This window comes from Panulirus ornatus, chromosome 50 (genome assembly GCF_036320965.1).
Source record: "Panulirus ornatus isolate Po-2019 chromosome 50, ASM3632096v1, whole genome shotgun sequence".
In the NCBI taxonomy this organism is placed as follows: domain Eukaryota; kingdom Metazoa; phylum Arthropoda; class Malacostraca; order Decapoda; family Palinuridae; genus Panulirus; species Panulirus ornatus.
Genome location: NC_092273.1, coordinates 13068425 through 13083424, shown reverse-complemented (window position 1 = coordinate 13083424; position 15000 = coordinate 13068425). Strand labels below are relative to the sequence as shown.

Sequence of the window (15000 nt, the reverse complement as noted above, 5' to 3'; positions counted from 1 at the left end):
GGAGGCAGTCGAGCAGGAGAGGGATTGAGCCCCTCTCTCTTTGGACATTGGAGGTTCCAGTCATGTACGAGAGTCCACATCAAGGGCGGGTCTTCAGGGAAATACAGATGGGGTTATGAAAGGGTAAATAAAAGAGATGAAGGAGATGACTTACGTATTTTTAAGTGAAATATAAATGGGGTTATGAAAGGGTAAATAAAAGAGACGGAGATGATTTACGTATTTTCAAGTGAAATATAAATGGGGTTATGAAAGGGTAAATAAAAGAGATGAAGGAGATGATTTACGTATTTTTAAGTGAAATACAAATTGGGTTATGAAAAGGTAGATAAAAGAGACGGAGATGATTTACCTATCTTTGGAGGAAGTATAAAAAGAAAAACTGTCTTTTGAAATGTGCCAAGTCGTAGTTACTTTATTTTACTTAATGACTTCCATACTCACTTACGAGTGCTTACGACGAGACTTTGCTAAAAAGGCAACGTTATAGCGTAGCAAACTACAAGAAAATATACAGAGTTATGAAGAACGAGCCGTGTGAAGCAGTCAACATATTCACTATACTATAGCCCTCAAGACCCCCCCTTCTCAAGGGCCCTCTGCAACGCCAACGTTGCGCTGCAATCAGTAGCAGTAAAAGTGGATGGATTACTTTAGAGAAGTTCTTCGAGTGATATTTTACGTAACTCTTGTGTATATACAACCTGAAATCCATCACAGTCTAAACTTACCAAGAGGTAAAAAAACACTCGATGGTTGTTCACACACTGTGAAGAACACAAATATAAGCAATACGGCAGACTAGTTCTTAGAGAAAGAGCCAAGACGCAAATGTTATTACCAACCCTCTCTACCATCCAGTAGATGGTTCTCTGAGACGTAACCCCCCCCCTAAGTGAACAGCCCTACACACTAGCTAACAAACAAACAGTCTCTAACAGCTCTATCTGCCTTACAGATTGGACACAGAGCCGATTGACCCAAACGGTGTGAATGATTCAGTTCACACACACACACACACACACACACACACACACTTTCCTCCTGGCCCCATAGACAGACCAACTCACCACACAACCAAGCCACACACATCAGTGGAACATCCCCCCCTCAGCCTACCATCCAATCTCAGACTTGAACAAGCTTACTCCCTCTCCTCCTGACGAAGTTCGAGGCGAAGTCTCGTGAGGCATCGGGCGACAACAGCATTTGGACTGTTGGGGGATTTCTAGGTGTACGCTTGGCTTCTCCTCGGGTCAGGCAGGAGGAGGGTCCCAGGAAACCCTCGGTGATCACTGATTGCCAAACTTTGGCCACAAGGGAGGAGGACGAGGGAGGAGGGAGGGAAGCAGAGCTCCCGCCCGAGACTGTAACTTTCGCCAGATTAATTTCTTGGAGTCAACCTCATGCTGGTCTTTGTGAGTCTTCTACTGTTTCGACTGGACGACATACATGGTCTTCGATATCATTCTGTTAATACCAGTCATTTCTTTCCCTCTTTTATGATAGGCTTTAGTGTAATAAGGATGTGAATAAATGTTTCGGGATTAGCTATGGATTAGTGTGTCCATGGGAGATGCAATTACGTGAGGAATGTAAGGGGAAAAAACAAAAAAGTGGTCTGCATGTAGGAGTGTCTGATGCTCGTATACAGGAAAGGGTTTTTGTTTCTGACCCTCGAGCCTCACACAGACCTCCGCCTCCTTCTCCTCCTCCTCCTCCGCCTGCTCTTCAGAGCGATGTAGTATACACAGAGTCGAGGAGCAAATGTGGTCAATGAATTGCCACTTACGGTGGTCGGCAGAGCAGGTGTGTGTGTGTGTTGATGAAGCAAGGGTTACTTCCTCTCCACAGCGTCGAGTGGAGGATATGCATGACCCTCCCAGTTCTAATTCTCAGTCGTGATTAGCTTAGGACACGGTGGGCAAAAGCTTGATGTCCAACGTAAAGGAACAGCTGTTAAGCTTTGTTAAGACCTTGCGTAGCGATGGAATGACGTTTCAGTAGAAGTTAGACGGGTCACATTAAACGGGTCACATGCTTCGCAATGTAGGAGCGCGTGTGTCCATTTCGATGTGGATGATCATCTTCGCGCTCTTCGTTGGCGACATCATATCAAGAGACAAATGTTCTGTTATCTGATATCTATCTATCCTTCTTGGATGACGATAGAGAGACATGTGGAAGGTGTTGAGAGTTCCGATCACTCTGTCACCCCAAAAAGAGTCACTGTTTCATATCAGACCATCTGGACATTTGCATGGCCGACGGTGATGTATCTAACATACCTGATAATGTTTTTTGATTACAGATAGATAGATGAAATGAAGCGAGTATGTTCTAACAGATATATATAAAGAAATATTCATCATAACAGCAAAAGTTCATGACTTTCATAAGAATTAAATTTTTTTTTCCTACGATGACGGAAGAGAATGAGGGACTACCAGCACGAGTTACGTCATGGTAATGTTTTCCCGGAGGAGCCCCCTGAAGGAGGGAGACCTCCTGCTGCAAGCTGCAGTAGCACTTAAGCTTAAGATCTGTTTAGCAGCTTTGTCTCATGTGTGTGTGTGTGTGTGTGTGTGTGTGTGTGTGTGTGTGTGTGTGTGTGTGTGTGTGTGTGTGTAGCTCTCCTATCCAGTATTTCTACCACCTCCTCCCTCTCTCCCCATTCTTCTCCTCCTCCTCCTCCTCCTCCTTCTTCGTCAGGATGGCCCGGGGTCGCGTTTGTATGCCCGAAACATTAGATTCTTTTAACGAACCTCTCTCTCTCTCTCTCTCTCTCTCTCTCTCTCTCTCTCTCTCTCTCTCTCTCTCTCTCTCTCAAGCTTTTCAGATATACCAGAGGATCCTTCCAGACGTGAAAGGGGGGGGGGGGGGTTAGTAAGCATCGTCTACGTCCTTAACGAGGCTTTGAGCGACAGGTCTCCACAACCATCGACGCAATGAAACGCCCACTCGTCCCTACATAGACGTAAGGGTGTCGAGGCGCTGGATCTGTGTTCGCTGAGAAGGGACAACACCTACACAGACGTAAAGGTCGAGGCGCTGGATCCGTCTTCGCTGAGAAGGGACAACACCTACATACACGTAAGGATTGAGGCACTGGGTCGGTGTTCGCTGAGAAAGGAGACAACACCTACTACACCACCTGGGCTTGTTGATGATCCATCTGGCAGCCAAGTGGAGACAGAAGCGACTCGGGTGGCGTGGGAGGGGGAAACTGACTGAGGTCCAGGGAACGACAAAGCGAGAAAGACTAACACGATTATGCTCAGAAAGACCCTCCGCTCACGGGAAAAGGAAGAAAGACTGTTGTGACTTGATGGTAGAGGAGATGATGAGATGTGGAAGCCGTCTCTGAAGACGAGGTGACATCTGTGGGGTGATGTTGAGGGGGGAAAACTAAGTCATTAAACACAGGGAGGAAGAGGTTATGATACACATAAGTTATAAACAAAAAGACAAAAAACAGGTATGATACAGATAACAGAAGAGTGAGACCTCCATCCCATTTTCTTTCTCCTTTCCTATAATCCCGCTACCTCGGGGGGAAAAAAAAAAATATTTCCATCTATATTTTTTTTTTCCTCCATTCTCGAAGCGACCTCGCTTGACCTCTTATCTATCCATCGGTTGACCCCTTATCTATCCATCGGTTGACCTCTTATCTATCCATCGGTTGACCTCTTATCTACCCATCGGTTTACCTCTTATCTATCCATCGGTTGACCTCTTATCTACCCATCGGTTGACCTCTTATCTATCCATCGGTTGACCTCTTATCTATCCATCGGTTGACCTCTTATCTACCCATCGGTTGACCTCTTATCTATCCATCGGTTGACCTCTTATCTATCCATCGGTTGACCTCTTATCTATCCATCGGTTGACCTCTTATCTACCCATCGGTTGACCTCTTATCTATCCATCGGTTGACCTCTTATCTATCCACTTGTTGTGAGGTGAGGGGGGTCATATCTTTTCCACCCCATGCAAGGTCTCGGGTATTACTGTCACATCCAGATTCATCCGTCAAATGTCATTCATCCCCCCAAGTCCTGTGTAGCAATCAAGGCTGCCCCTCCCTCCCTCCCTAGCTAATGAGATTGCCCCTATCTAACAGGCGCGAGACGAGCAAATGAGCAATTTCGAGCGGGCTTAATTGGCCTCGTCATTCGAAATGGTCTTGTCTCGTCGCGGGGGTGGTGTTGGGTGTGGGGGTGAGGGGGGTGAGGGGGGGAGGACGAACGACCCTATTTGCTAATGGACTTTCTCATTAGGAGGTCATGGTATAATGACTCTGTTATCAAGAAACGGCTGGAGAAGACTTGGACTTCAACATTTCAACATAGGCGCGTCATGCCCCACTGTAGTGGCGTCTCCTACGTATATATATATATATATATATATATATATATATATATATATATATATATATATATATACCCTAACCTAAGCCAGGTACCCATATATAGACCCATCATTGATAAGGGGATGAACAGCTGGGGTAGCTGTGAGCCAACTTTGTTTTTCACTTTATCTCTAACACTCGGCTATGATCCTAATTTCTGACACTTTCTCCATCTATCTAACCTCTCTTTTCGCTAAACTTTCTCCATTGATCATCAGTCTGTCCCCATGACTTATCAAAACGTAACCATCGACATCCATCAAAAATTTATTTTCAGACGTGAAAGAAAAAAAAAAACGAGAAAGGAACTCCAGAGCTAAACTTCCCCCAGCTTGTGAGTGTAGGTCGAGAGTTGGTGCTCTCAAACACTCACACAGTCTTCAGAAAGGCCTCTCGTAACAACACAATGCCCGCCCCCCCTACCAGAGGGCTCCTCCGCAGCGCGCTTCCGGGAGAGAGAGAGAGAGAGGGAGAGAGAGAGAGAGAGAGAGAGAGAGAGAGAGAGAGAGAGAGAGAGAGAGAGAGAGAGTCTCTCTGTCTCTGTCTCTCTCTCTCTAAACCCCCCCTCAAAGAACGCTGATATCAAAACACGAAATCTCTCTCTCTCTCTCTCTCTCTCTCTCTCTCTCTCTCTCTCTCTCTCTCTCTCTCCGTCTTACAAACACCTTCGCACGGCTCAACCCACAGTCGAGAGCCAGTCCTTCGCCACCTCACACCTGGCGTGGAAACCAGAGAGACACGCGACGAGCATTCTCTGCTCACGTAATACAATTCGCACGTCATACAATACAGTGCAATACCACGACGGCGTCTCGTCTCGTCTCGTCTCGTCTCGTCTCTTCTCTTCTCGTCTCGTCTCGTCTCGTCTCTTCTCGTCTCGTCTCTTCTCGTCTCGTCTCGTCTCCTCTCTTCGAAGATTCAGATTATCAATGAAGGTCAGCTTGTCTCTGAAGACGCTAGATTTGCCCATCCAAAACCATCACGGGGGTTACTGATCTCTCTCTCTCTCTCTCTCTCTCTCTCTCTCTCTCTCTCTCTCTCTCTCTCTCTCTCTCTCGGGTATTCACTTCTTGCACTTCAATGATGAGCGGGTTTTACTTATATGCTAATTAGTCTAGTGTATCAGATTCTTCGATGTATGAACGTAAGACTGTTGTCACATTTACAACATCAGGAAGGGGTAATGACATATACAGTAACATTCACAACATCAGGAAGGGGTAATGACATATACAGTAACATTTACAACATCAGGAAGGGGTAATGACATACACAGTAACATTTACAACATCAGGAAGTGGGAGGAGGGGGGGTTAACATTGTTGGCAAGTTTTACAGCAAGAGGAAAGGGTGGGAAGTAGGTGACATTTACAGTAACATTTACATCAGGAAGAGGAGGACATGGACGGTAACATTTACATCAGGAAGAGGAGGACATGGACGGTATCATTTACATCAGGAAGAGGAGGACATGGACGGTATCATTTACATCAGGAAGAGGAGGACATGGACGCTATCATTTACAACATCAGGACGACCCAGCAAACATAAACAGAATGGAAACATGAGACTCTGTCTACAGCACTCACTGTCCAGCCTTGCCCAGGGCGCGGTAGGCTATGGCAGGGTAAGGTCTCCGGCACGGGGCGCGGTACTCTGGCCACTGCTCCTCCAGCAACACCCAGCACAGCGCCAGACGAGTCCCAGCGAACCCGACAGCAGCGCACAACACCACCATCAGCGGCACACCTGCCCACCCTGGAGACAGACACACACACGTCACCAACAGTGAGGCGATACAATAGTTCATACCAGTTGTTATTCACGGAGCGACCATTTCTCTCAACGGTCAAAGTTAATAGCGACCGTTTGCATCATGCTAATGGCCTTCAGCGATCGTAACGTTTCTTCCCAACTGGCCATTAAAACTGAAGCTGATGCAGTGGAGTTGTATAATCAGAGCACAACGTACTAAATGGATTATTCTATTTTCTAAAAATTTTATAATAATGGGTTGGTATTCCGACGTATATTATATTTCTATCTTACAATATCATTTAGACTTTTTAAACGTGTATTTCTATCTTACAATATCACTTAGACTTTTTTTAAAATGGCTGGTGTGATAAGCCCTTTTTTTTTCTTACGTTAAGCACTCTATTCCGAACAACACATAATACATAGTCTTTTTTATCGTTTAAATCTACATTTAATGGCCTCTAAAGTGGCTGAGATAACGATATATAACTCACTTTTTTTTCGGTGCTCCATCTGTGTGATGAGTTGAGGTTTGGTTAATGGCCATTTGGTCATAACTCTAACACTTCAGTTATTCCCTGGAAGTTATTCTTCATGTCTCGTACTGTTGTGGTTTTTACCTTTACATAGACCACCATAGAAGACCCCCCTCCTTCGTGGGGTTTCTCTTCCTCACCCAGACCCGAGATCCCTTCACGATTTTTTCCCTTCTAAGACCTCCTCCTCCTCCTCCTCCTCTTCCTCCTCCTCCTCCTCCTCCTCCTCCTCCCTGACACACCCCCAAACATCCCTCACTCCTTGCATTACCCTCCTATTCCCTGAGCTCTTCTTCCTCCCTCACCCTCATCCCCTACAAGACCATCTCCTCCCTAATTCTCCATACCCCCTAGCGGACAACCCTCCCCTTCCCTTGACTCCCTGCGCGGACCACCCCTTCCAAGACCCCCGAAACCCTGCCCGGACCTCCCTTTCCACCGACCCCTCCTCTTTGTATACCATCATTTCTCCCCCTGATACCCCAACCCCTTTAAAATCCTACCTCCCCAGACTCCTATACAGCCCTTATGCAGCCTCCCCTCGTTTCTCCAGACCCCAACCTGCACAGTCCTCCCTTTCTTGGTCCCCTTCCCCATCCACCTCCCATTACCTGCACATCCCTCCCCATCCCAGACACACACCCCTTCCTCCGCCTCCCTTCAACCCCATCCCTTGCATAGCTTTCCCCTCGCAAAGAATCCAATCCCCCTTGGAAGACCCTCCAGCCTTAGGATCTCCATCCTAGCATCGCCTTGCCGTACCCAACACCTCTGGTCTCTGGCCGTGTTGGTCTGTATGGTCTCTGCCTGTGTTGCCCTATATGGCCTCTAGCCGTGGTGGACTGTATGGTCTCTGGCCGTGGTGGGCTGTATGGCCTCTGGCCGTGGTGGCTAGATAGACAGACAGACAGATCGATATATATATATATATATATATATATATATATATATATATATATATATATATATATATATATATATATATATATATATATATATAAACTAAGATGTACCTCTATTCTGTGATGCGCTACAGGGAAAAGCACTACAAGCGAAGCTCTTCAGCCATACCCATCATTTCTTACCAAGTATAAAACCCACTACGTAAATGTTCCCGAGTCGATCTCATCCATTCCGATCAAATGGCGTGAATACAGACGGGCCATCATCACCACCCATCACCCCACATCACCTCCATCACAGCAGCAAAGCTTATGACGTGCACCCAGTACGAAAGCAAAGACGAGGGTTGGAGGAAGAGAGAGAGAGAGAGAGAGAGAGAGAGAGAGAGAGAGAGAGAGAGAGAGAGAGAGAGAGAGAGAGAGAGAGAGAGAGAGAGAATATGAGATGGCTTACTCACAGGTGTTGGCGATGGCCCTGGGCAGGTTAAGGACGCCTGCCCCGGCCATTTCCCCGATCAGGAACATGGCACCTTGCCCCATGGTCAAGCCCTTGTGGACACGTCCGCCTCCTCTGCCCTCAGACTCCAGGCTGTCGATGAAGGACTCGTTCGCTGACTCCGCTGACGCCGCTGGGCTCTCCACCTCCCCACTGTCAGCGGATGAGAGAGAGTGTGTGTGAGTGAGAGGGAGGGTGAGGGAGGTGGGTTTTGCTAGAATAAGTGGAAAAGAGATATCATATTTGGAGGGATTGAAACTCATGGCTTACTGTGAGGGTAATAAATGCGTGTTGATATATATATATATATTGGAAAGGATCTCAATTTTGCGCGTGATCAAGATATTCCTACGAGTCCACGGGGAAAATGAAACACGATAAGTTCCCAAGTGCACTTTCGTGTAATAATCACATCATCAGGGGAGATACAAGAGAGAAATATAAGTCAGTTGATATACATCGAAGAGACGATGCTAGTTATCGTTTTTCATTTTTCCCGTGAACTCATAAGAATATATATATATATATATATATATATATATATTTTTCTTCTTTCTTTCAAACTATTCGCCATTTCCCGCATTAGCGAGGTAGCGTTAAGAACAGAGGACTGGGCCTTTGAGGGAATACCCTCACCTGGCCCAATTCTCTGTTCCTTCTTTTGGAAAATTAAAAAAAAACCGAGAGGGGAGGATTTCCAGCCCCCCGCTCCCTCCCCTTTTAGTCGCCTTCTACGACACGCAGGGAATACGTGGGAAGTACTCTTAATCCCCTATCCCCAGGGATCAATATATATATATATATATATATATATATATATATATATATATATATATATATATATATATATATATATATATATATATATATATATTGGAAAGGATTGAAGTATGAATACCCCACACGTCAGCTGCATTGCAGTTTGGTATGATTACGTTTTCACTGCATCCACTGGCTCAGTGCAGTCATATCACTCCATCGACCGGTGTCATGTAGAGTGTGTTCTCTGCCACAACGGGAAACTGAATCATGGTGCCATCATCAGAACTTGGTACCATCATCAGAACTTGGTACCATCATCAGAAATTGTGGCATACGTTTGGCACCACCATCATCAGAACTTATGACATACGTTTGGTGAACTTTTTGAAAGTCTGGTTTCAGGATAAGCAGGAAGATAAGCATTATCTAGTCTCCGTGAAGGGAGGAGTCTCTTGTATTACCTCCCATAAGGATGATAACATTGGTAAGAGATAAGAGATAACACCGCAGGCGGCAGTGACTGAATTAAACCTGCCCCCTTCATGAAGAGTCGTCATAGATTTGAGAGACAGAATTTGCATACTGGAGGACAGACAGTACGTACGTGAGAAAGCCAAATGACAGACGAACCTGACTGTCTACGAAGAGGTTATCTGCTGGAGGACAGTACGTACGTGGGAAAGCCAAAAGACAGACGAACCTGACTGTCTATGAAGAGGTCATCCGCTGGAGGACAGACAGTACGTACGTGGAAAAGCCAAAAGACAGACGAACCTGACTGTCTGCGAAGAGGTTATCTGCTGGAGGACAGTACCTACGTGGGAAAGCCAAAAGACAGACGAACTTGACTGTCTACGAAGAGGTTATCTGCTGGAGGACAGTACGTACTTGGGAAAGCCAAAAGACAGACGAACCTGACTGTTTATGACAAGGTCATCTGCTGGAGGACAGTACGTACGTGGGAAAGCCAAAAGACAGACGAACCTGACTGTCTACGAAGAGGTTATCTGCTGGAGGACAGACAGTACGTGGGAGAGCCAGATATCATAAGACCTGATCGTCTGCTGAAAGACTATAAAATGATCCTAAAAGCCTCCACGTACGTTGATGATTGAGACAGGATGGTGAAGTTAGAAGACATTTCTAGGGTATGAACGACGCGTTGGAGAACTGTGAGAAAAGAAAACGATAAGAAGAGGAGCATGGAGTAATCTAGGTTTAGTTCCTGCTTCGCCTACGAAGACAGCGGGTGACACAGTGTTAACTTGACCCTCATGTTCGTTAAGAAGGAACCGTTTGACACAGATCGCCGAGTTCTTTAACTTTCTCCTCGTTAGCAAGGCTCAAGTGACCCTCAGGTATATAACATCTTAAGTCCCCGACGCGATTAAAAGTCTTTATCAGCTAATTACTGGTGGCAATGAAATGATCGAACTTTGGTCCTTTTACGATCAAAGTACAGCCTCCACTCATTGTTGACTACTTCTCTCCACTGAGCAGGAGATGACAGTCGGTGGCAGTGGTAAATTCGCCACTGTAGTAGTAGTAGGAGGAGGAGGAGGAGGAGGAGGAGTAGCAGTAGTAGTAGCAGTAGCAGTAGTAGTAGTTAGTAGCAGTAGTAGTAGTAGTAGCAGTAGTAGTAGCAGTAGCAGCAGTAGTAGTAGTAGTAGTAGCAGTAGTAGTAGCAGTAGCAGTATTAGTAGTAGTAGTAGTAGTAGTAGTAGTAGTAGTAGCAGTAGTAGTAGTAGTAATAATAGCCCTGAATGACACAGTGGGAGGACAGTTCAATCAAGGTTCAACTAAGGCCTTTTCAGACTGTATGAATCACCACATCCGCTTGAAAAAACAGGAGAGGAACCAGGCTTCTGGCAATGGGAACCCCTCCCTCCCGTAGGCTGAGACAGTAGTGCACAGTTCCCGGTAAGATAGTCCATCTATCACAATGGGAACTCCTACATACTGCAGAGTTCCCAGTAAGATAGTCCATCTATCACAATGGGAACTCCTACATACTGCATCGTTCCCTGTAAGATAGTCCATCTATCACAATGGGAACTCTTACAAACTGCAGAGTTCCCAGTAAGATAGGCGATCCAGTTCCCCAGTGCACTTTCGTGCAATGATCACATCATCTGGGGAGACACAAGAGAGAAATATAACAGTCAGTTGCTCTGCCTTTATTCATTCCCATCGCCACCCCGCCATACATGAAATAAAAACCCCTCCCCCCTCATGTGTGCGAGGTAGCGATAAGAAAAGACAATGTTCTCGAGTTAGCTCTCGAGGGAGTTCGAGGACCAACTCACGTCCACTGAAACCCACACGCCTACTTCAGTGTTCACCCATAGACACCACTCTCTCACAAGCCCTCCTTCGCAGGTACTTTAAGCACACACACACACACACACACACACACACACACATATTCTGCTACATCCCAAACTCACCCCCATTAACTCCATGACCCACAGAAAATGAGGATAGCACTTCGATAATTTTGTAATAGATTCTGACCTTCGTTCTCTCTTGTGGATGTCCATTGCAGGCGTACTTCGCCAGATGAAGTTCGATCTTTCTCCCTCCCGTTTTTCTCCACCTCTCTCTCTCTCTCTCTCTCTCTCTCTCTCTCTCTCTCTCTCTCTCTCTCTCTCTCTGTCTATCCATCTATCTATCTGTCTACCCAGGTCTAGCTCCACTGACCTCTGTGTCTCAATCTGTAAAGAGAATTCTCTGAAGCTTACCGTCTATGACCTCCTATTTCCCTATCTTTTTTTCCCCTTTCTATGTCCCTATCTTTTTTCCCCCCCCTCTCAAAGTGATAACAGTTTCCTACCACCAGGGGGCCAGCGACCGCGAAGGGGGCTGAGTGGGTTGGGGGTGGTTGGGTAGCCAAGGCCGGAGCCAGAGCATCGAGTGCTAGGATACGAACACTGACGGTAGATAAGCCACGGGATACGAACACTGACGGTAAATAAACGACCCGACCTGTAATCCTTCTTAACACCATTCGCCTATCCTTGATCCATAACCCCCACTCGTCCGTTCCCTAATCCCTAATCCCACATTCCTGCCGCTTAATCCCAAACCTGTTCCCTAATCCCAAATCCCACACTCTAGCCTCCAGTTCGCAATTCGTGTCCCCCTAATCCCGAACTTCCTATCATTCTTGTCCCCTAATCCCTAACCCTACACTCCAGCACAGTAATCCCAAATCCCACACTCTTGCCCCCCCCTAATCTCATATCCCACATCCCTGCACGTAATCCTAAACCTTACACTCCTTTCCCCTAATCCCAAACCCCCACACTCTTACCTCCTAATCCCAAACCCTACACTCTTGCCCCCTTAATCCCAAATCCTACACGCCTACCCCATAATCCCCTAATCATCTCCCCCTCCCACTTGCCCTTCAATCCACTACACTCCCCCTCCCATCCCAATTAATTCCCAAGACACCATCCAGTCTTATTACCCACCTGCTCATCAAACACCCCAAACAACAGAGTGAGATAACACGCGTTGGGTCCACGAACTGTGGTGGGGGAACACTGTGTACAAATACTGTGGCAGAACACGAGTGGGTACCATTGTATACATGGCAAGTATTGAAGGCAAAAAAGATATATATATATATATATATATATATATATATATATATATATATATATATATATATATATATATATATATATATACATATATATATATATATATATATATATATATATATATATATATATATATATATATATATATATATATATATATATACGTAAAGAGGATAGAAATTGGGAATGATTGAACGTGCTGTAGACATAAAGGGGTTTTGAAAAAAATGATAAAACGAAGGCCAGTGCATAAATTGCAAGATATTATTGCAGAGCTGAAGTGAAAAAAGGGTATGGTGTCGTGGTCCTGCTGGAGCAAATATGGTCCTCATTTCATGGTCTCTGTTTTCGACATTCTATGAGAGATTTGCATATGAAATTGGGTTTCAGTGTGAGGAAGTAAAGTTTTTTCCATCTTTTTCTTTCTATTCATACTTGATTGCAGTTTCCAGCATTTGCGAGGTAGCGCCAGGAAACAGACGAAGAAAGACACATCCACCTACTTATACACACACACACACACACACACACACACACACACACACACACTCGAGTATATATATATATATCTTTTCTTTTCTTTCAAACTATTCGCCATTTCCCGCGTTAGCGAGGTAGCGTTAAGAACAGAGGACTGGGCCTTGGAGGGAATATCCTCACCTGGCCCCCTTCTCTGTTCCTTGTTTTGGAAAATTAAAAAAAAAACGAGAGGGGAAAATTTCCAGACCCCCGCTCCCTCCCCTTTTAGTCGCCTTCTACGACACGCAGGGAATACGTGGGAAGTATTCTTTCTCCCCTATATATATATATATATATATATATATATATATATATATATATATATATATATATATATATATATATATATATATATGTATGATATTCTTATAACAGAAAAGGAATTAAGATTCACTGCCTCGTACCGATATACCCATCTACACGTGTATATCAATCACACAGTGTGGTAAGGGAAGGTATGAACACCATTACTGAACCCGCTCCCGTTCTGGCCATACAACTTTGAACACTTTGTTCAATGGTTAACGTTCTGGTTTGAACAAATATCCGTGCAATACATTTTGATCATACCTGGTCTGTTATCCAGTGGTGAACAGTTTGCAAATACGCGGTCAATAATTCCAGTTCCAGTGTTGACAAATATTTGTGTCGTGTTGCTGGTTTGTTTTTGGGGGAAAAAGGGGAGAGGGTGATGTTGAATCATTTCTCCCTCTTTTTTTTTCTGTGTGTAACCCAATATTTGCAATATGTGTGTTCACTCACTCCCACTCCATGTCTGACCAATATCTGCAATATATTCGGATATATATATATCTTTTTTTCTGGCAAGATATTGATTGCAATACTTCACGTCTTCCTCGTCCTAGTTCCTCTGATCCCAATATTTGCAACATGGTCACTTAGTGGGCCCCCCCTTTTTTTTTCTCCCTCCCACTTGGCCCAAATATTTTGCAATATATTTAGTCGTTATTTCTTCCTCTTTCAGGAATTGCGACAATATTTGCGATAAGTTCAGCCCTCCATGGCTAGCAAGAAGGTCGGCGCCAGGAGAATATATATATATATATATATATATATATATATATATATATATATATATATATATATATATATATATATATATATATATGAAGCAGGGGGTAGTGATGCTGTCTCCTGTGGGAGGTGGTAGCGCCGAAATGGATGAAGGCAAGCAAGTATGAATATGTTATATGTGTATATACATATGTCTATGTATGTATATATATATATATATATATATATATATATATATATATATATATATATATATATATATATATATATATATGAGTAACACATGATTCACATACAGATATTCATTCACCCACGTTCAGTCGTTCATATAAGCGATGTCACATATACTATGTTCCCTGTATTGTGGCTAAATTCACATAAAAATAAAGATTCTATATGTAGTAAATCAAAGATTCATGTGTTTTACTCACATGGAATATTCTTCACACTATTTTTTTTACACTGAGGTGAATATATGTGTAGATGAGGAAGGCTTATCAGAGTCTTAGATAACATTTATGATACTCATATACTCATGTAAGGTTACTCACATACTCATATCATATAACTCAAATACTCATGTACTATCACACACGTCTTCATCTAGTGTTACTCACATGTGTCATTCACATATTCATGGAGCTTATCTTTCATACCCACGTCAATATTCATATTCATACCATGTTACATACTCATGATCCGTGTTACTCACACACTCATGAACCGTGTTACTCACATACTCATGAAGCGTATTTGATTTACTCACTTGTAAGTAACATATTTCCTGAATAGTTTCTTGGACTCATCATTCTCATCAGTCATGGTGAGTCCTTTCGATGAGTCGGGTTTCTGGGGCGAGGATCCTCCCTCTGGATGAGTATGTGGGTAGTGACGTCAGGTGAGTATGAAGAACTGTGTTTCAAGTCAGGCCAGTGACGTCATGAGGGGTTGTGACGTCCTCGTCGTG

The 15000-nt window shown here is 44.3% G+C and overlaps 1 protein-coding gene across 1 annotated transcript in view; it reads right to left on the bottom strand.

Annotated features, from left to right (window-relative positions):
* The window catches only part of LOC139764603 (uncharacterized), a 41227-nt gene that overhangs the window by 17592 nt on the left and 8635 nt on the right, over positions 1–15000 (bottom strand). The window contains 3 exon segments of the mRNA XM_071691446.1: positions 6007–6175; positions 8072–8262; positions 14800–15000. The exon segment at positions 14800–15000 is cut by the window's right edge and continues 22 nt beyond it. Coding sequence (XP_071547547.1) covers positions 6007–6175; positions 8072–8262; positions 14800–14855 — 416 coding nt within the window. The 5' untranslated portion in view covers positions 14856–15000.